This window comes from Barbus barbus (assembly GCF_936440315.1).
Source record: "Barbus barbus genome assembly, chromosome: 4".
In the NCBI taxonomy this organism is placed as follows: Eukaryota; Metazoa; Chordata; class Actinopteri; order Cypriniformes; family Cyprinidae; genus Barbus; species Barbus barbus.
In genome coordinates, this window is record NC_136732.1 from 38,644,454 (window position 1) to 38,661,912 (window position 17,459).

General features: G+C 39.5%; 1 protein-coding gene across 1 annotated transcript; it reads left to right on the top strand.

Annotated features, from left to right (window-relative positions):
- The first annotated feature begins 7,309 nt into the window (after positions 1 to 7,309).
- Positions 7,310 to 15,184, top strand: LOC306863511 (transcription factor SOX-10-like). Its single transcript, XM_079406888.1, has 4 exons — positions 7,310 to 7,423; positions 9,605 to 10,291; positions 12,042 to 12,304; positions 13,105 to 15,184. The coding sequence occupies exons 2-4, from the start codon at positions 9,852 to 9,854 to the stop codon at positions 13,845 to 13,847; spliced, it is 1,446 nt and encodes a 481-aa protein (XP_079263014.1). The 5' UTR covers positions 7,310 to 7,423; positions 9,605 to 9,851; the 3' UTR covers positions 13,848 to 15,184.
- The last annotated feature ends 2,275 nt before the right edge of the window (positions 15,185 to 17,459 follow it).

Here is a 17,459-nt window from a genome sequence, read left to right on the forward strand (position 1 = left end):
AGAGAACGTTGCATTTTACCATTTTGCAAATGCTATAAGAATGTTACTTATAAATGTTCTCTGAACATTCCAAAAGTAGTAACATTTAAAAAATGCTAAATTAAAACTTTTCAGGAAAAAAAAAAAAATCCATGAATGATGTATAAATACTGTTTTTGTGCTAACATTAAAGTCCAGACAACTCTGAACGAATGTTCTATTAACGTTATTGGAGGAACGCTTGTTTATAACTTTGAGAGAACGTTTTAAGAATGTTCCCTGTTAGCTGGGATATTGCTGGAGAAGGATTTACGGATACCTGAAAACCAGGTAACCAATTCCCTCTCTCTTTTCCCTCCTCCACCCCAAACTCCCATTAAACCCTCTGAAACCCCATATCAGCTTCCTTTAGATGTTTCTCCAACACAATTGGGGTAACTGGACTCTTGGCGGAGGCAGTCGGTGCAGATATGAAGTGAGCACACAATGGAGCATTCATGCTCTCTCTCTCCATCCATTCTTCCCCAGCTGCAGAGGAATCCTGTCCAAGATTTTGCCCCCCACCACACCACTGCCACTTGTCTACCAGCAGAAAGAGAGACGACACAAAAGCAGGATTCATCCCAGAGACGGGGACCCATTTAAGCGTTACGCAGCTGCATCGATTTATTAAAAGATGGGTGGAGAGAGAGAGAGATAGAGAGAGGGGGGGTCAGCAGGGGTCACGAACCCCCAGACTTTATTAACCCTCTGAAGATGATGACATGTTAATGAGCTTTAAACATTCATATTCAGTAGAGAGTGGGAGAATGTACAGAATGGAGGGATTGATGAGGAAAAGAGAGAGAAAAAAAATATTCTTCTTCCAGAACAAAACAGCTCAAATGATGAATTAAAGTTAGTGTATGTATATCCATTCATGCTCATTTGTACAGCGCTTTTCACAATACTTACAGTTTCAAAGGAGCTTCACAGAAATGCATGCTTCAAATGTTACAGTCAAGATAACATCTGAAACATATGCATTCTATTCATGGGTCAATGCATCTGAATACATGTAAATGTAAATCCCTACACTGGCCGTATTTGACAGACGAGAGTAATGAGCAAATGAGCATCAGATTGCTGATCTACACAACTGTCTCACTGCTCACCTGTCTGTCTCTCACAAACACTACAGCGCTTTCTAAGAGTATTTCCACACCTGGAGGATCAGAGCACAGGTGCGGTTTCACAAACACCTACAGACACACTTTAATTATACTCAATTAGAGAAATATATCATAAAAATGTATTAATGAATAATTCCATCACCAGAATTCAATCAGCATTCAATCACAAATTCAATCACTACAGCCTATATTACAGCTTAGATAAATAAATAAAGTCAGCCAATATATTTATCTTTACAGCTATTTGTCAGAAGAACAATTCATTTTAAAATAGATTTTAAGCCTGCAATGAAAAAAAACAAACAAAAAAACAATCAATCAATCAATATACCGATGCTATATACACACACACACACACACACACACACACACTCACCGGCCACTTTATTAGGTACACCTGTTCAGTTGCTTGGTAACACAATGGCAGCAACTCAATGCATTTAGGCATCTAGATGTGGTGAAGACGACTTGCTGAAGTTCAAACCGAGCATCAGAATGGGGAAGAAAGGGATTTAAGTGACTGAACGTGGAATGGTTGTTGGTGCCAGACGGGCTGGTCTGAATATTTCAAAAACTGCTGATCTACTGGGATTTTCACGCACAACCATCTCTAGGGTTTACAGAGAATGGTCCAAAAAAGAGAAAATATCCAGTGAGCGAAAATGCCTTGTTGATGTCAGAGGTCAGATGAGAATGGGCAGACTGGTTAGAGATGATAGAAAGGCAACAGTAACTCAAATAACCACTTGTTACAACCAAGGTATGCAGAATACCATCTCTGAACGCACAACACATCGAACCCTGAAGCAGATGGGCTACAGCAGCAGAAGACCACACTGGGTGCCGCTCCTGTCAGCTAAGAACAGGAAACGGTGGCTGCAATTCGCACAGGCTCAACAAAATTAGACAATAGAGGATTGGAAAAGCGTTGCCTGGTCTGATGAGTCTCGATTTCTGCTGCTACATTCAGATGGTAGAGTCAGAATTTGGCGTAAAGAACATGAAAGCATGGATCCATCCTGCCTTGTCTCAATGGTTCAGGCTGGTGGTGGTGGTGTAATGGTGTGGGTGATGTTTTCTTGACACACTTTGGGCCCCTTAGTACCAGTTGAGCATCGTTTAAACACCACAGCCTACCTGAGTATTGTTGCTGACCATGTCCATCCCTTTATGACTACAGTGTACCCATCTTCTGATGGCTACTTCCAGCAGGATAATGCACCATGCCACAAAGCTCAAATCATCTCAGACTGGTTTCTTGAACATAACAATGAGTTCACTTTACTCAAATGGCCTCCACAGTCACCAGATCTCAATCCAATAGAGCACCTTTGGGATGTAGTGGAACGGGAGATTCGCATCATGGATGTGCAGCCGACAAATCTGCAGCAACTGCGTGATGCTATCATGTCAATATGGACCAAAATGGCATGTCTCCAATACCTTGTTGAATCTATGCCATGAAGAATAAAGGCAGTTCTGAAAGCAAAAGGGGGTCCAACCCGATACTAGCAAGGTGTACCTAATAAAGTGGCCGGTGAGTGTATATATATATATATATATATATGCTTCTTTACAGCTGTTTGTCAAAAGAAAATGATTTTAAAACATCTGATTTTAATTAAGCCTGCAATAAATAATTAAATAAAACCTATATATTCTTCTTTACAGCTGTTTGTCAAAAGGAACATTTATTAACAGCTAGGATATATTATATCCTAAAAATTATATAAAAAGAAAAATACAACTATGTAGTCACGCTTTATTTTAAGGTTTAATTCTCACTATTATCTAATTGTTAACAACTGCAGTAAACTAATTATTTGCTGCTTATTAGTTAGTTGTTAAGTTTAGGTATCGAGTGGAGGGATCTAAAATATGGTCATACAGAACAAGGCATTAATTGTGCCTAATAAACAGACAACATGCTATTGATATACATGATAGTTAAAAGTGAGAATTGGTCATTAAAATAAAGTGTTACCAATGATTTTTAATAAAGCCTGTACTGATCAAATACACATTCCACCATAGAAATAACCTCTGAAATGCAGCACATATCAAAGTAAACACGTGTTTGTGTGCCAGACTCGTTTCTCAGAGAGTAAAGTATCACACAGGTGAGTCTCGCTGGGCCGTGACGTTCTCGTGCAGGTGAAGCCGAGGCTCCGCCCACAGGAACTCAACTCCGCTGGGATTTTCACCAGTTCCACCTCGTTTACTGAGGAAAACAACAGGAGAGGCACAAACCCTGGACGCATGAGATCATTCCAGCAGCATCTGACCTTTCCTGCTGCACACAGGAATTCCCCAGCCGTCATTACTAAAGCGGACAAAAGGGCAAAACCTTTCGTTCTCAGAGGAAAAATGATAAAAACTCCGCCCACTCGCATCTTTTGTTCGCCCCACTTCCTGTCAGGCCAGAAACTGGCGCACATGCAGATCGAATGTGATCAGGTGTGTGTGTGTGTGTGTGTAGGCCAGCTATCAGCCGGTCATGAGACATGCATGTCCTCATATTGACCTTTTGACCCCTGCATATCTCAGAAACCATCTCCAACGGCAACCAGCAGCAGCATCACTGTCACATGCTGCATGACTGCACTAAAACACACATATATTCATACACACACTCATACCAACACACACACTCATTATCCAATTAAACCCAGCAGAGACTGAAATAACAGCCAGCAATGTTTCAGATTTGCTGAGAACATCAGTTTGCAAAAGAATGAACAATAATCCATTAGAAGGTTCAATAATTCGCTTTAGTTTGCAGCTTGTTAGGTCAAACCCGTAATTAAAAGAAACGCTGAGAAATTTTTAATCGCAGCAAAGATAATGTTTTCATGGATTAATATAAATCATTAAATGGTTTAGGTAATAAGTCTAAATCAGTCTGCGCTCTCAAGTTTCACTAATATAAGAATTAATAATAAAACCCGTGATTAAATAACATTTTTGTGTCGCACAAATACGGTCGCGATAATAATAAACAAGCGAGAATTTTCGACAATATCCTGCTTCAAAATGACCCTTTTTTAAGTTTTATAAAATGTAAAAAAAATAAAAAAAGATTGAACTTGAATTCATTTAAACTGTATTTTAACGCATTTAAACGCGTCACAGAGTCGCTCAGAAAAAGACAACTACACATATACAACATCATTATACAACAAGAACGACGAAATATAACAATAATAATAATAACAGCTAGTAAATATATAAATAATAGTTTTTGACTACTGTTATTATTATTCGATATTTAACAAAATTTTACAATGGAAATACAAACTGATCTGAAACTGATCTACTGTTTAAAAGTACAACTTTGATCTGTTATTAGATGAAAATCATTTTGACAATATTTTGCTGTAAGTTTTCAAAAACATTTGAAGGATTTAGAATGCAAGAAAGGCAATGGCGCGTGTTAATTATTTATTAATTAGTCCAGGTAACGACGAACATCTCGCGCACCTGCGGGTTTAACTTATTTCAACTAAAAATAATTATAGAATGTAAAATAATAATAATAATAATTTCTGAACTATCACAATTAATGTATACTATTCGTGCCATTATTATCGTTAGTAGGCTATAAGATGCGTGTCTTATTAAAAAAAAAAAAAAAACAGTATTTTAGTTAAAAAACGGAAATCGTTGCAAAGAACATAATTTATAAACAAAATAAATAAAATAAAAAACAATCTACATGAGCCTAAATGAATTAGCAGTACAAATTCTCAAAGCTCAAAACTGTCAAGGCGCAACAAACACGCGATAAAAGACCCTCAGATCGCGATCATCAAAAGTGACACTCACTGCCAGAAGCTACAGGAAGACAAACAGCCACAATAACGGAGTTTAACAGCCACACATCAATTCAACACAGAACACAACTGAATGATGATCCCCTAAAAATGTTCATCTCCAGGTCTGCACTCTATGTTTAAAATGCTTGCAGACAAAGTGACGCGGGCAGTCATATTCCCACAAACACCGCTTTCTCCGCGCCTTTCCCAACTTCCCTAAGAGCACCCTGGAGAAACTCACATCAAAGCGTGCAGCAGGCCTCAGATCCGCGCGAGGACCGCGTACATCCACACCGCACAGAGACAGAGACGCGCCGCTTTTCCTCTATATGTGTACGTTTGAAGCAACACGGAGAAAAAGACGCTCTAAAGGGAGACGCGCGTCTTTTCTCTTTTCTTTTCTTTTTTTATATACACAGAACTGCTTTTTGTTCCTCATTTTTTCATTTAAGAGGGTAATGGAAGGGGGGTGTTCGTTTGATCACATGATTACAATTCACCTGAGATAAAACAAAGGACGCAAAGAGCGCCGGAGACCGAGACAGAGAGATGCTCTCATGGTCAGGATCCCCTTATCAGAGTCAACATTCATGGATAATGAAAAAGGCAATGATTTTTGGCCTGGGTGGAGGGTGGAGGGGGGCGTCGCGAGATGGAAATACAAGAGGTTATTGTTGGCCAGAACAGCGCGCGTGTTTGTGTGCGTTTGGCCCTCTCTTCTCGTCTTTCTATATTTTCTGTTTAAACGTGTTAAATGCGCTCTCTGTGTGTTTATGTGATGCAATTATGACACTAACACGTAGCACGACACGATGCTGCAGGAGTTCATTCCAGCGCTGAGCGGGTCACTACTGCAGGCCTGCATGGGCGCGCACCGTCCCGCGTATTAAAATAAGCTTTAAAATCAGCTAATAAGTCGCAAACGAAAGAAGACGCTGCGCACAGCAGGTGCCGGAGCTGCTGACAGGTCTGATGGCGCTCTGCGGGGTGGAAGAGCTTCTCTGGTTCACCCCGCGGCACAAGCAGGCCAACAACGCGCCAGTGTGATCGGAAACAGTTGAAAGAACACCAGAAAACCCCAGTGACCCTAATGAGGAACCAGCGACCACCTGTGAAAGTCATTTCATGTCTGACAAAATCATAAAACTGCATTAGCCCACGACATGACAATCGTAACATCATAGCTAATTGGACAACTTTGCATTCTTACATTGCAACGATTCCTGAAGTTCGTTGTCAGCCGAGCAACTCAAAGAGCTAAAACAATAGGTTAATAAAATAAATAAATAGACAACACATTTGCATATTCACGGTTCTCTGCCGGTTGGCGGTCATATGACAAATAAAATGAAAATAATACACTTTTTTCACTGTTTTATTGTGATTGTTTTTGTTTTCCAATTATTTATGTAATTTAATGTAACCTTTTATTGTTTATTTAATTACCAGATTTAATTAATTAATTAATTATTCGCTTTTCATCAACTAAGATCCGAGGCTATTCTTGTATTGGAATACATCACAAATGTAAATTTTTTGATTGCAAACTTTAGTAAGTCAGAAATTAAATATCTGCTAATAAAATGCGTGCAAATCTTGTCGTGAATAAGAATAAGGACTGATTTTAAAAATCACAGATTCCAATAGAATGTGGTTTATTACAGGCTTCGGTAACACTTTATTTCACGGTGTCCTTGTTACACGTTACGCAGACCTTTACTATTAAAATAATAATACATTATGCATAATTACATGCAAGCAACCCTAAGCCTAACACCATATAGTAAGTACATATAGTTAATCAATATTACTCAGTACTTCAATGTATAATTACACTGTTACAAAGGCACCTTAAAATAAAGTGCGACCCACGCTTCAAAATACAGGGTGTTTCCCTAGTCATAGGGAAAAAATGGGTTCCCCAAAGAACAGTTCTTAAAAGAACCATTAGTGTAAACAACGTATTATTAAGCTATATAATATTTTTCACTATTAAAAGAACCATAGATGTTAAAGTTTCGTGAACTAAGATGCCATTAGAGAACCTTTATTTTTAGGAGTGTTATGACAATGACAGCATATGCCTGACTATTTGTAATAAAACAACTTCACGCCAAATCTTCACAGCAGAGAAAAATGTATAAAATGTTTAAACGCACAAATAAAAGTGTGATTACAAGCTAAGAGGCCAAATATTACCGTCGCTGATTTGCAGCAGAAATCACCGCCTCCGCTGAGAAACTTCAGGGCGAGATCCAGCAGCCAATCAGAGCGCGATCCGACGGGGCTCTGCTGCTCCTTTAAGAGGTTTTTTCCACGAACTGATTTTTTTTCTCGCTCTTCACACAACGAGGCTCTTTAAGCCCCGGCGCGCGACACAGAGCAGGCATTCAGAGCGCGAGCGAGGGGGCTGAACCGACGGACTCTCGCGCTGGGCGGGCGACCTGCTTCAGTGCAGTAAGACGCTTGACATTATTACCTCTCTCTCTATCTCTTACTCTGTCTGGGAATATACGATGCAATGCAATGCATAGAGAAATTAGTATCAGTATTGTTGATAATTGCTTTGCCCTTATTTCTCTATATCTGCTTGTTTAAATGTGCTCGGTCTCTGCTGTGGTTTGAGTTTTGGTAACAAGGGCGTAATTGCTGAAAGTTTTTTCTGTCTGAATTAACAGTGTAAAATACTCCAACGCTCTTTTTTTCTGAGCACAAACTCTTTAAAACTAAATTGGTGCCACATATATTTCGAGATTTGCGTGATAATGTGTTAATCTGCCTTAATGGGAAAAATTGCTTAATCAGTGTTTGACGAAACTATTAGACACATGCACTTCGATCATTTGGCAGAAAGCTCGTTAAATGAAGAATTTAAATGCTTTGATTTTAAGTAGGCTATTTGTGTCCATGTATGATGTTGCAGCCATTATACATAACTTTTAAAGAGTTTTTTAGAACACAGCAATAATAATATATTGTCCATTTAGCATATATTTGCTCTAGCTAGTCTTTGAAAAATGTTTTAGTCGCGCATTATCGAGCAAATGCTGTTTCTGTCCAAACTGCTCTCCATAGCCACCAGGTGCACTTTTCTAATATGAACAGAGAAAAACGAAAAGTACAAAATCTACATAATATGTTAAATCTGTCACATTCCTTTCAACAACACAAAGAAAAGTTTCATGCTCGATATTCTGATTAACACACTGGAATGATCTCATTAGTGGAAGTTTGAATCTATATATTTATTTAGGCTTATTTATTGAAATCTGAGCACGTTTGTTTAAATGTCTGTTATATGTGAATGAGATTGCTCCATGTATAAGAGAGATGTTTTGGCATGAGTGAATTAGGGGCAAATCATTGCCAAACCAGGCGTAATGATCCGCCCTATACTGTACTGTGTCAAGAATATGGCCAAATAATCTAGAGAAAGATGAAGTCCATACATTTGAACAAATAAAGCAAGCAGTGGCGGATAAAAAACAACAAAAAAACAAAATAGCTTTAGTAAAGAGTTGTGGGTGATTAAAACGAATCAACAGAAAGTCCTCTCAAACAGTCGCTTTGTCCTGAAACGAGCTGAACGGAAGAGCCCATGTGATTATTAAATTAATATGAAATGATGTGATTATTAAATTAATATGAAATGAATCTGTTATCACAGATGAAGTCTCCTATGTCTGATCTTAATTAACTCTGGTGTCGGATGGTTTGTTCTTGTGTTCGGATGAGATTCGATCAGATGCTAATTCAAGATCAACTTTGCGTGGCAAGTCGCATCTCTAGAGTTTTCTGTCGTAGGATATAAAACAGTAGATATTTGTTGTGTTCAGTGAAGAGAAAAGCTGATTTTTTGATTGATCTTCAGTCAGACTTAATTTCTCCTAATGATCACACGTATAGTCTATATGCACTTCGCTGCTTGCTTGAGAAACACACTGCCATAGTGTATTTTTGTGCTGGTTATAAGTCGTCTCTTGTGCTTTCAGCGACACACACTGTGTGATTCAGCAGCCGCTCCGTGTTTATCCAGCAGCGAGGCGGAATGAAGCCGCTATTATTCCAGCACTTTCTCTCTCGGGAGCTTCAACAAACCGCCAAACAGTAGCTTGTTAGCAGAAGTGAAGCTAAAATAACACACACACACACACACACTGAGGCGAACTGACGCCACCGTATAATTGCTGGAAAAAAGACGACTTCTAAATAAGTCAAAGCCTCAGTGTTTGTAGCAGTTTTCCTGAACAGGTTTATCTTGTTCGTGGGGCGTCTGGGTTATGAACAGCAAAGAGGCTGTGCGGTTATATCCCATTACAACTCCATATATTCATATTATTACCCATGTATGGACTATACCTCTGCAAGATCTCTTGATCTGGAAAGCATCTGCTGTGTACAGACGTCCATAAACATCTTAAATACATCTAATAAACGTCTATATGACATCTGAACAGACATTAGTGCAGATGAGCAAACACTAAATAAATGCTTGCAGATGTAAAGCATCTCAATGATGTCGGTGTGCTATCAGGGTATACATTGAGAAGATATAGGCTACTTTACAAAAACATGTAAAGTTAGCGTGACAATCAATGATAATAATGAATAAAAATACCTTTGTATGTATTTTTGCAGGTTTTTCAGCACATCTATATCCTGAGGACGACGGCGGATGGATTCAATCTGAAAGAACGGAGATCGTGTAAAAAATAAGCCTGTTGAAGTTCCTCTGGAGGACCTAAAATACATATTTTATAATAATTGAAATATTGGCCACTTGTTTGGAGACAAAAGTCGTTTTTAGGGAATAAACTTGAGGCCCTGTGAGAAAAAACAAAAAACAACCTACGGCAGACACCTGTGGCCGCAGAGGAGAAGACCGATGTCGGCGGAGGAGCACAGTATGTCAGAGGTGGAGATGAGTCCCGGGGTCTCGGACGACGGTCACTCCATGTCCCCCGGTCACTCGTCCGGTGCTCCCGGCGGGGCGGACTCCCCTCTTCCCGGTCAGGCGTCTCAGGTGCCGGGCGTCGGTGATGATGCGACCGGCGTCTCCGCCGGGGTGTCGGTGAAGTCCGACGAAGAGGACGACCGCTTCCCCATCGGCATCCGCGAGGCGGTCAGTCAGGTGCTCAACGGCTACGACTGGACGCTCGTGCCGATGCCCGTGCGCGTGAACTCGAGCAGCAAGAACAAGCCGCACGTCAAGCGCCCGATGAACGCGTTCATGGTGTGGGCGCAGGCCGCGCGCAGGAAACTGGCGGATCAATATCCGCACCTGCATAACGCCGAGCTCAGTAAAACACTCGGAAAACTCTGGAGGTGAGAGCCAAAAGTAACGTTTGACCCGTGTGTCCGATGCAGTGATGTTAGTGTCATGGTATATCTATTTGAAGTGGATCAAAACCTTCCATCAAAGTTGTCCTAAAACCAAAATGCGTTCTTGTCTTAGGACAACTTTAATAAACTTTTTGATCCACTTCAAATGTTGACTACTATATAGTTCTATGGTGTTGAATGCACACATTCATATGTTTATCATATAGCCTAGCACTCCAATGGTACGTTTATTTATATACCACATTTGCTTTGCACTTGTGCTTTACATAAACATTATTTAAAAATACTTCTAAAAGATGCATAGCCTACGAAAACAAATACTAGAAGTAAAAGTAAAAATGTATTAAACATCAAATTAAATGTATTAATCCATATTAATTAACAACCAAATGTGACTCTGGACCACAAAACGGGCATACGGGTTGAGATTTATCAATCATATAAGCTTATAAATAAATAAGCTTTCCATTGATGCATGGTGTGTTAGGATAAGAGAATATCTGGCTGAGATACAAATCTGGAATCTGAGGGTGCAAAAAAAAAGTTGTTTAAAGTTGTCCAAATTAAGTTCTTAATGCATATTACTAATCAAAAATTAAGGTTTGATATATTTATGGCAGAAAATTTACAAAATATCTTCATGGAACATGATCTTTACTTGACATCCTAATGATTTTTGGCATAAAAGAAAAATCGATCATGTTGACCCATACAATGTATTGTTGGCTATTGCTACAAATATACCCATGCTACTTATGAATGGTTTTGTGGTCCAGGGTCAAAAATAAGAAGAAAAACAATGCATCTTCATAAAATCAAAGTGACCAAATTGAAAGTCCATCTGCTCATTCCCACTGTCATAAACCACTCAAGAAACAGCCTTTTATTACCGTAATTCTATCAGTTAATAACTGATGCTGCAGTTTAATGGCTCTCTTAGGTTCTGCTGTCGATCTGATGGCCACAACTCACTGTCAGCCTTATATTTTCTGCACACCCCTCTGCTGATGTTGTGAACTCGTCCTCTGGCTTTGAGTTTCTCAGGGGCTTTAGCTCAGAATAATCATTCCTTCAACATGCCAGATTAGAGGGACAAATCCCTTCAGGAGCTGCTGTGGAAAAGAGCACAAACACACACATAAACAGGCCACAGTCCGTAAACAGCACTATTAACCCAAGCTGGAAGGCTAATTTCAGCTATTACGGTGTGTATTTTTCTAAAATAGTTTATTTTCATGAGAGAGCGAGTGTTTAGATCTGCTGGATTTATAGATGCAGTTGCTGAATGAAAGCGTCTCGCTCTACAGATGACAGCATAACAGGTGGAGACTCAAACCGCAGAGTTCATTCAGACTCCAGCTGGAATATCAGACAAAAAACTGATCGTCTGCTCTTGTTAAACTCTCAGAGGAGAAATCTGAGCCAGATTCAGTTTTTTGATATTTAACTTATGTTTTTGCTGTAAATAAGGGTAAGAAAAATATGTAGTAAAAAAATATATATTAATATTAAAACTTAACAAGCACTGATGAACTGTTGAAATTCTGTAGATTGAAATAAGATTTTATTGTCATTTTGTTTGAGTGCCTGCCCTCTGAATGTATTGTGATGATACAGAATTAAATTCTCTTCATTTATCCAGTGATTGGGTTACTGTTTCACTATTAAATATTCTGGTATTGCATTTTATACTGTGCGAAATCTAATCTTTTTATGCATATGTGTGTTTCAGGCTGCTGAATGAGACGGATAAGAGGCCATTTATCGAGGAAGCTGAGCGTTTGAGGAAGCAGCATAAGAAAGATTATCCTGAGTACAAGTACCAGCCACGTCGACGCAAGAACGGAAAACCGGGATCCAACTCTGAGGCCGACGGCCACTCTGAGGGCGAGGTCAGTCACAGCCAATCGCATTACAAAAGCCTGCACCTGGAAGTGGCACATAGCGGGGCTGCAGGATCACCATTGGGCGACGGACACCATCCTCATGCTACAGGTGAGATACACCTGCCTACACTGCTGTTCATCTGGGGTCACTTTTACTCATCAAGGATGCATTTAATTGATCAAAAGTGACAGTAACGACATTTATAGTGTTAAGGCACATTCACACCAAGAACAATAACCATAACTATAACTATAAAGATAGCGTTCTACTAATAATTTCAAATTTAAGAGAATAGCAGAGTTCAGTTACGACTATAACGATAACGATATAGAGGAAAAATATTGTTGGGATCACTTTCAGAATGATTTTTTTTCAGCTGATGAACAATAAAACACTGCCAGCTAATCAGACTTCATCAGACTTAATTCAAATTTAAAGGGCTTGTGCATTTGAAACAGCAGGCAAAATTATGGAGGAGCAAACAGACATTGCACAGCAAACAGAGTAACATAAAACTACCTCACTAGTTTCGCCAACATTGTCTTGCCTCCTTTGAAGTTGCAGTTGAAAAGACCACGTATTGTTTTTATTCCTCTACACTGACTACCTTAGAAATCAGATAGATTACGCTAGATTAGATGCGCTTGAAATGTGAATGCTGAGGATATCTACTGTTTGAAGTTGTGTAAATGCTAATAGAACTACAAAAACAGACAGCTATCATTCACTGGTGTGGACGAAAATATAGTAATTGTTGTAGTTATAGTTATCGTTATCGCTTTTGGTGTGAACAGGCCTTTAGAATAAATGCAATAAATGCAGCCTAGGTGAGAAAAAACCTTCAAGTACATCAAAAATCATATTGACCCCAAACTACTTCCTCTAAAATCATCCATTTGTTCCTTCAGGTCAGAGTCACAGTCCTCCGACGCCACCTACCACTCCTAAGACGGAATTGCAGGGCGGTAAATCCGGCGAGGGGAAGCGTGAGGGCGGAGCCTCCAGGAGCGGATTGGGGGTGGGAGCAGATGGAAGTTCCGTCTCCTCATCCGCCAGCGGAAAACCGCACATTGATTTCGGAAATGTGGACATTGGTGAGATCAGCCATGATGTGATGGCCAACATGGAGCCGTTCGACGTGAACGAGTTCGACCAGTACCTGCCGCCCAACGGGCATCCGCAGTCGTCGAGTGGCACCAGTGCCGGGTCTTCGGCTTCGCCGTACACTTACGGCATCTCCAGCGCACTGGCGGCTGCTAGTGGTCACTCCACCGCCTGGCTTTCCAAGCAGCAGCTGCCTTCCCAGCAACACTTGGGATCTGATGGTGGGAAAACGCAGATTAAGAGCGAGACGCACTTCTCCAGTGATGCTGCGGCGAGCGGGTCACATGTCACTTACCTGCCACACTACAGCGCTGCCTTCCCTTCGTTGGCATCCCGCGCGCAGTTCGCCGAATACGCCGAGCATCAGGCTTCAGGCTCATACTACGCCCACTCTAGCCAGACTTCTGGCCTCTACTCCGCCTTCTCCTACATGGGCCCTTCGCAGAGGCCCCTGTACACCGCCATTCCAGATCCCGGCTCCGTGCCGCAGTCGCACAGCCCAACGCACTGGGAGCAGCCCGTATACACCACCCTATCTCGACCGTGACGTTCTGGTTTCGCATCCAAGGGTCCGACAGAAGTGTGACTGAAAATCATGAGAAACACTCACCTGCACCACAATCTACACAGATGGAAATTTGAGAGAAACTTGTGTGTGTGGAGATCTGCAGGGAACATATTCTCACGTGCCTCAGGCTTATAAAACCTTCACGACCCGACACAGATTCACTCAACGCCAGATGAAATGAAGGAGGCAGAAATTTGACACCAGTGGTCCTTCATGAGACATATTACCAAAGTTCTGAGACCAAAACATTACAAAAATCCAACAAAAATTGGTGCAGTTTCTGAACTCTGTTTGGTTTGGCAGTAACACTCAAACCATACATCGACCCGCTCCACTTCACTATACATACACGCAAACAAACTTACACCTGATGCTATTATCTGTACATCCATGTTTTTAATTTGTATGAATGAATAATCTCTTTTTATTAACCAAAATAAGGCCATATTGTTTTTATCAACAAATAATGATGTGTTTTCGTTGTTGTAATCTTTTCTATTGTTGTTACTCTTGTTATTTGTGTTGCCATAACTACACTGAAAAGTCTTCACCACTGTCTAGTGTTTGTTAATGACATTTGTGTTTTATGACTTTCAGAGTGTGTCAATATCAGTGCCAGGATGCGATAATTACACGTTTTTACCTATTACTCCAAACACATAGCCGGAGTACTGTAATGCAATTTTTCTGTCACATCGGAACTAGCCTAATTACGAGTTTCTGGTACATAAATGACCTTTTTTAGATAACACCGCCAGTGCCTCAGTCCATCGGCTATTGTTCGTCATCGCTGAAAAATTCAAACGAAATCACATGGATCTATTTTCAGGGTGCGAACTTTATTAGCCGTTAGCCTACAGGAATATTTTTATGCCCACATAACAATGTAATCCGAGATTTTGAAAGATAATTATTTCATGGAAATAATGTCTGTTTCAGAACATTGCCCGGTTCAAGATTTAATTTTGTTTTTTAACAAGAAATAAAACATTGCGGTATTATTTCGTAAAGACAGTCTGTTACTGTAAACTATGTTTAGTTATTCGATGTTTTCTTCCCTTTGGTACTTTTATAGTTTTCACCCTCTTTATTAGTATTATTCAGAAACAGCAAACAAACAGCTTTCTTGTTATATATTCCAGAATATTATTTATATTTGTTGTTTTTGTTCGTTATTTTTTATCAGTAGCGTTTTATTCTGATGTTGGAAACTTTGTGTAATTTTGTGGTGGGTAAAAGTGTTGTTTTTCTTTATCAGTGTAAATAGAAGAGAGCAGTGACTAACCTCCCTCACTTTAAATAAAGCTGCAGTCTGTACAAACGCGTCCTCGTCTTCATGCACGCTTACCTGAATGCTCATTTTATTCTTCCTCTTCCCTTTTTTTTTTTCTTATCTTCTCCACCTGTAAGATCAGGACAGATCATGTCAGTTTTAAGTGCCACATATTTAATACTCAATGAATTACTATGTTCAGATTAGCACATTACAAAAGTAGGCTATTATTTATGACTATTACAATGATTATAAAAATATGTAGAAACAGTTTTCATTTAGAAATTGGTAGTAAATTCACAGCTCACTGAAATAATTAAAGAAACTAGCACATTAAACGTGAAATTTTTAAGTTAAAATTTAAATTAATAATTTCTTCAAAATAGTTCAGTAATGTGTTTATGGTGTATTTAATAGATATTACCCATGTATTTCAGCAGAACACAGTATATACTGCTTTTTTGCATTTAAGTGATATACCAACCTGTATGCTGTATATAATAAAGCAGTATGCTTGATTTGATATATTTCCATATGCAACACAATGAAGTCATGTGACAGCAATATAGTGTATACTAAGTATGTGTACGCGCATTATGCTAGTATTCCACTCTAAACAAATTCAGCGTGAGCGTGTAGGTTTATTCTGATTGGCTGAATCTAATATCATGACAGCGCACATCTCAAATACCTCTACATTTCTGCATTAACACTGTGTGTGAATGCTGTCCTGCATGTGTGTGTGTGTGTGTGTGTGCTGAGAGTTGAGGCTGATTTCTAATTCCCCTGATTTAATCATCTGTGTGATACTTTGGTTAAACAAAGAGACTCATTCAGCTCTGGCTGAGCGAAGGGAGGGAGTCTGGCCTGCAGTTTGATACAAAGACACACTCACACACACACACACACACACACAGCAACAGGATTTGGACATTCCTAAACAGTGTGCATGAGAGCGAGAGACAGAAAGATGGAGAGAGAGACAGTGTGCAGTTACACGAGTGCAAAACATGTTTAATTTTCTGCTTGTGTATCATCATACAACTGTGAGTCCATGAGTCACTAGGACAAAATTAATTTCCCGTAAGCCACTACAAATGTGTGCTCATAAGTGAATCTGACCATACTGTTTACTGAATACTGTATCGTGGCTGAAATGAAATCCAGTTGCATGAAGGATGTGGAAGCAACATAACTGTATGTGCCCTTTCTATAACATGTATCCAGCAATGATGTGCGCTCAGTTTCACCTTCCATTTCCAGTGTGAGGAATGAACTGCAGTGACATCTAACATGAATGAAAACCACTTTTTAGACTTGATGTGGAATGAAAAAATAAAATAACTAATTAAACAAGCAACTTATTGAGGTTGTGTATATAATATAGCGTACTACTCTTTGAAACAAAGTTTATTGTTGGGTATTGCATACTATTTCACAAACAGTTTTTTAATAGTATGCACTAAACTAGTATTTCATTCTGAACAGTCACTGTTTACATGTATTAAACTCCGCCTACAGGAGTCTGGGCCTCAAAACACTTTACAGCACAAACAATGGCTGCATCCAGTTCCTCATAGTACCTTACAGTAGGTGAAAAACAATATGTGTCCGAAATCTTGCCCTGTGTCCCATAATATCCATCCTAAATAGCATGTGAGATTAAAATAAGTGTGTCCCAAACCACTGGATGTTGAAAAGAGTATGCTAAAAGTCCCCGGATGGTCTACTATTTCAGGTCGATTTTTGAAGTGTGGATCTGTGCACACTCTAATGGCTAATATTGCCCACAATACATCGCGCTTTGGCAAAGGATTCAGCTCAGAACTACAAAAACAAATAAAAAGCGTTTAAAAACTACAAACATGGCAGATGTGCGCGACGATGGTTAAGTAGAGTTTTGAGTTACTAATAAACATTTAACCTGGTAAAAAAAATGTTTATTTAATAACTGTTATATTTAATCTGCAACAACACTTTTATAAATATCCGTTTGGCCATTAACTATTAGATGCATCGTTACGCAAAAAAATCTGAGTAGAGATCTCCGCATAAAGATCCACGGCTGGCAGATCGAGTACTTCTTTTCTCTCTGATATGGTAGGAAGTCAAATGAAATGCAATGTGGAGGATGTTAACTGTGACAAGATGACTGACGGTGACAGTAAGCATGTAAAAATGTGACAGAGCACTCCGCTAAAGAAGCAATTGTGTGACGTGATAACATGTCCCAAAACTGGCCTACTCCTAATACACACTCATAAGTGTGTACTTTTTTCCTTTACCAAAAGAGTACATACTTTAAGGGTGTAGTATAA

Bases quoted from the DNA above. Each gene is read 5' to 3' on its own strand.
- LOC306863511 (XM_079406888.1), top strand. From the start codon at position 9,852: ATGTCGGCGGAGGAGCACAGTATGTCAGAGGTGGAGATGAGTCCCGGG. The intron at 10,292-12,041 runs GTGAGAGCCAAA...TGTGTGTTTCAG, and splicing joins ACACTCGGAAAACTCTGGAG to GCTGCTGAATGAGACGGATA. The intron at 12,305-13,104 runs GTGAGATACACC...TTGTTCCTTCAG, and splicing joins ACACCATCCTCATGCTACAG to GTCAGAGTCACAGTCCTCCG.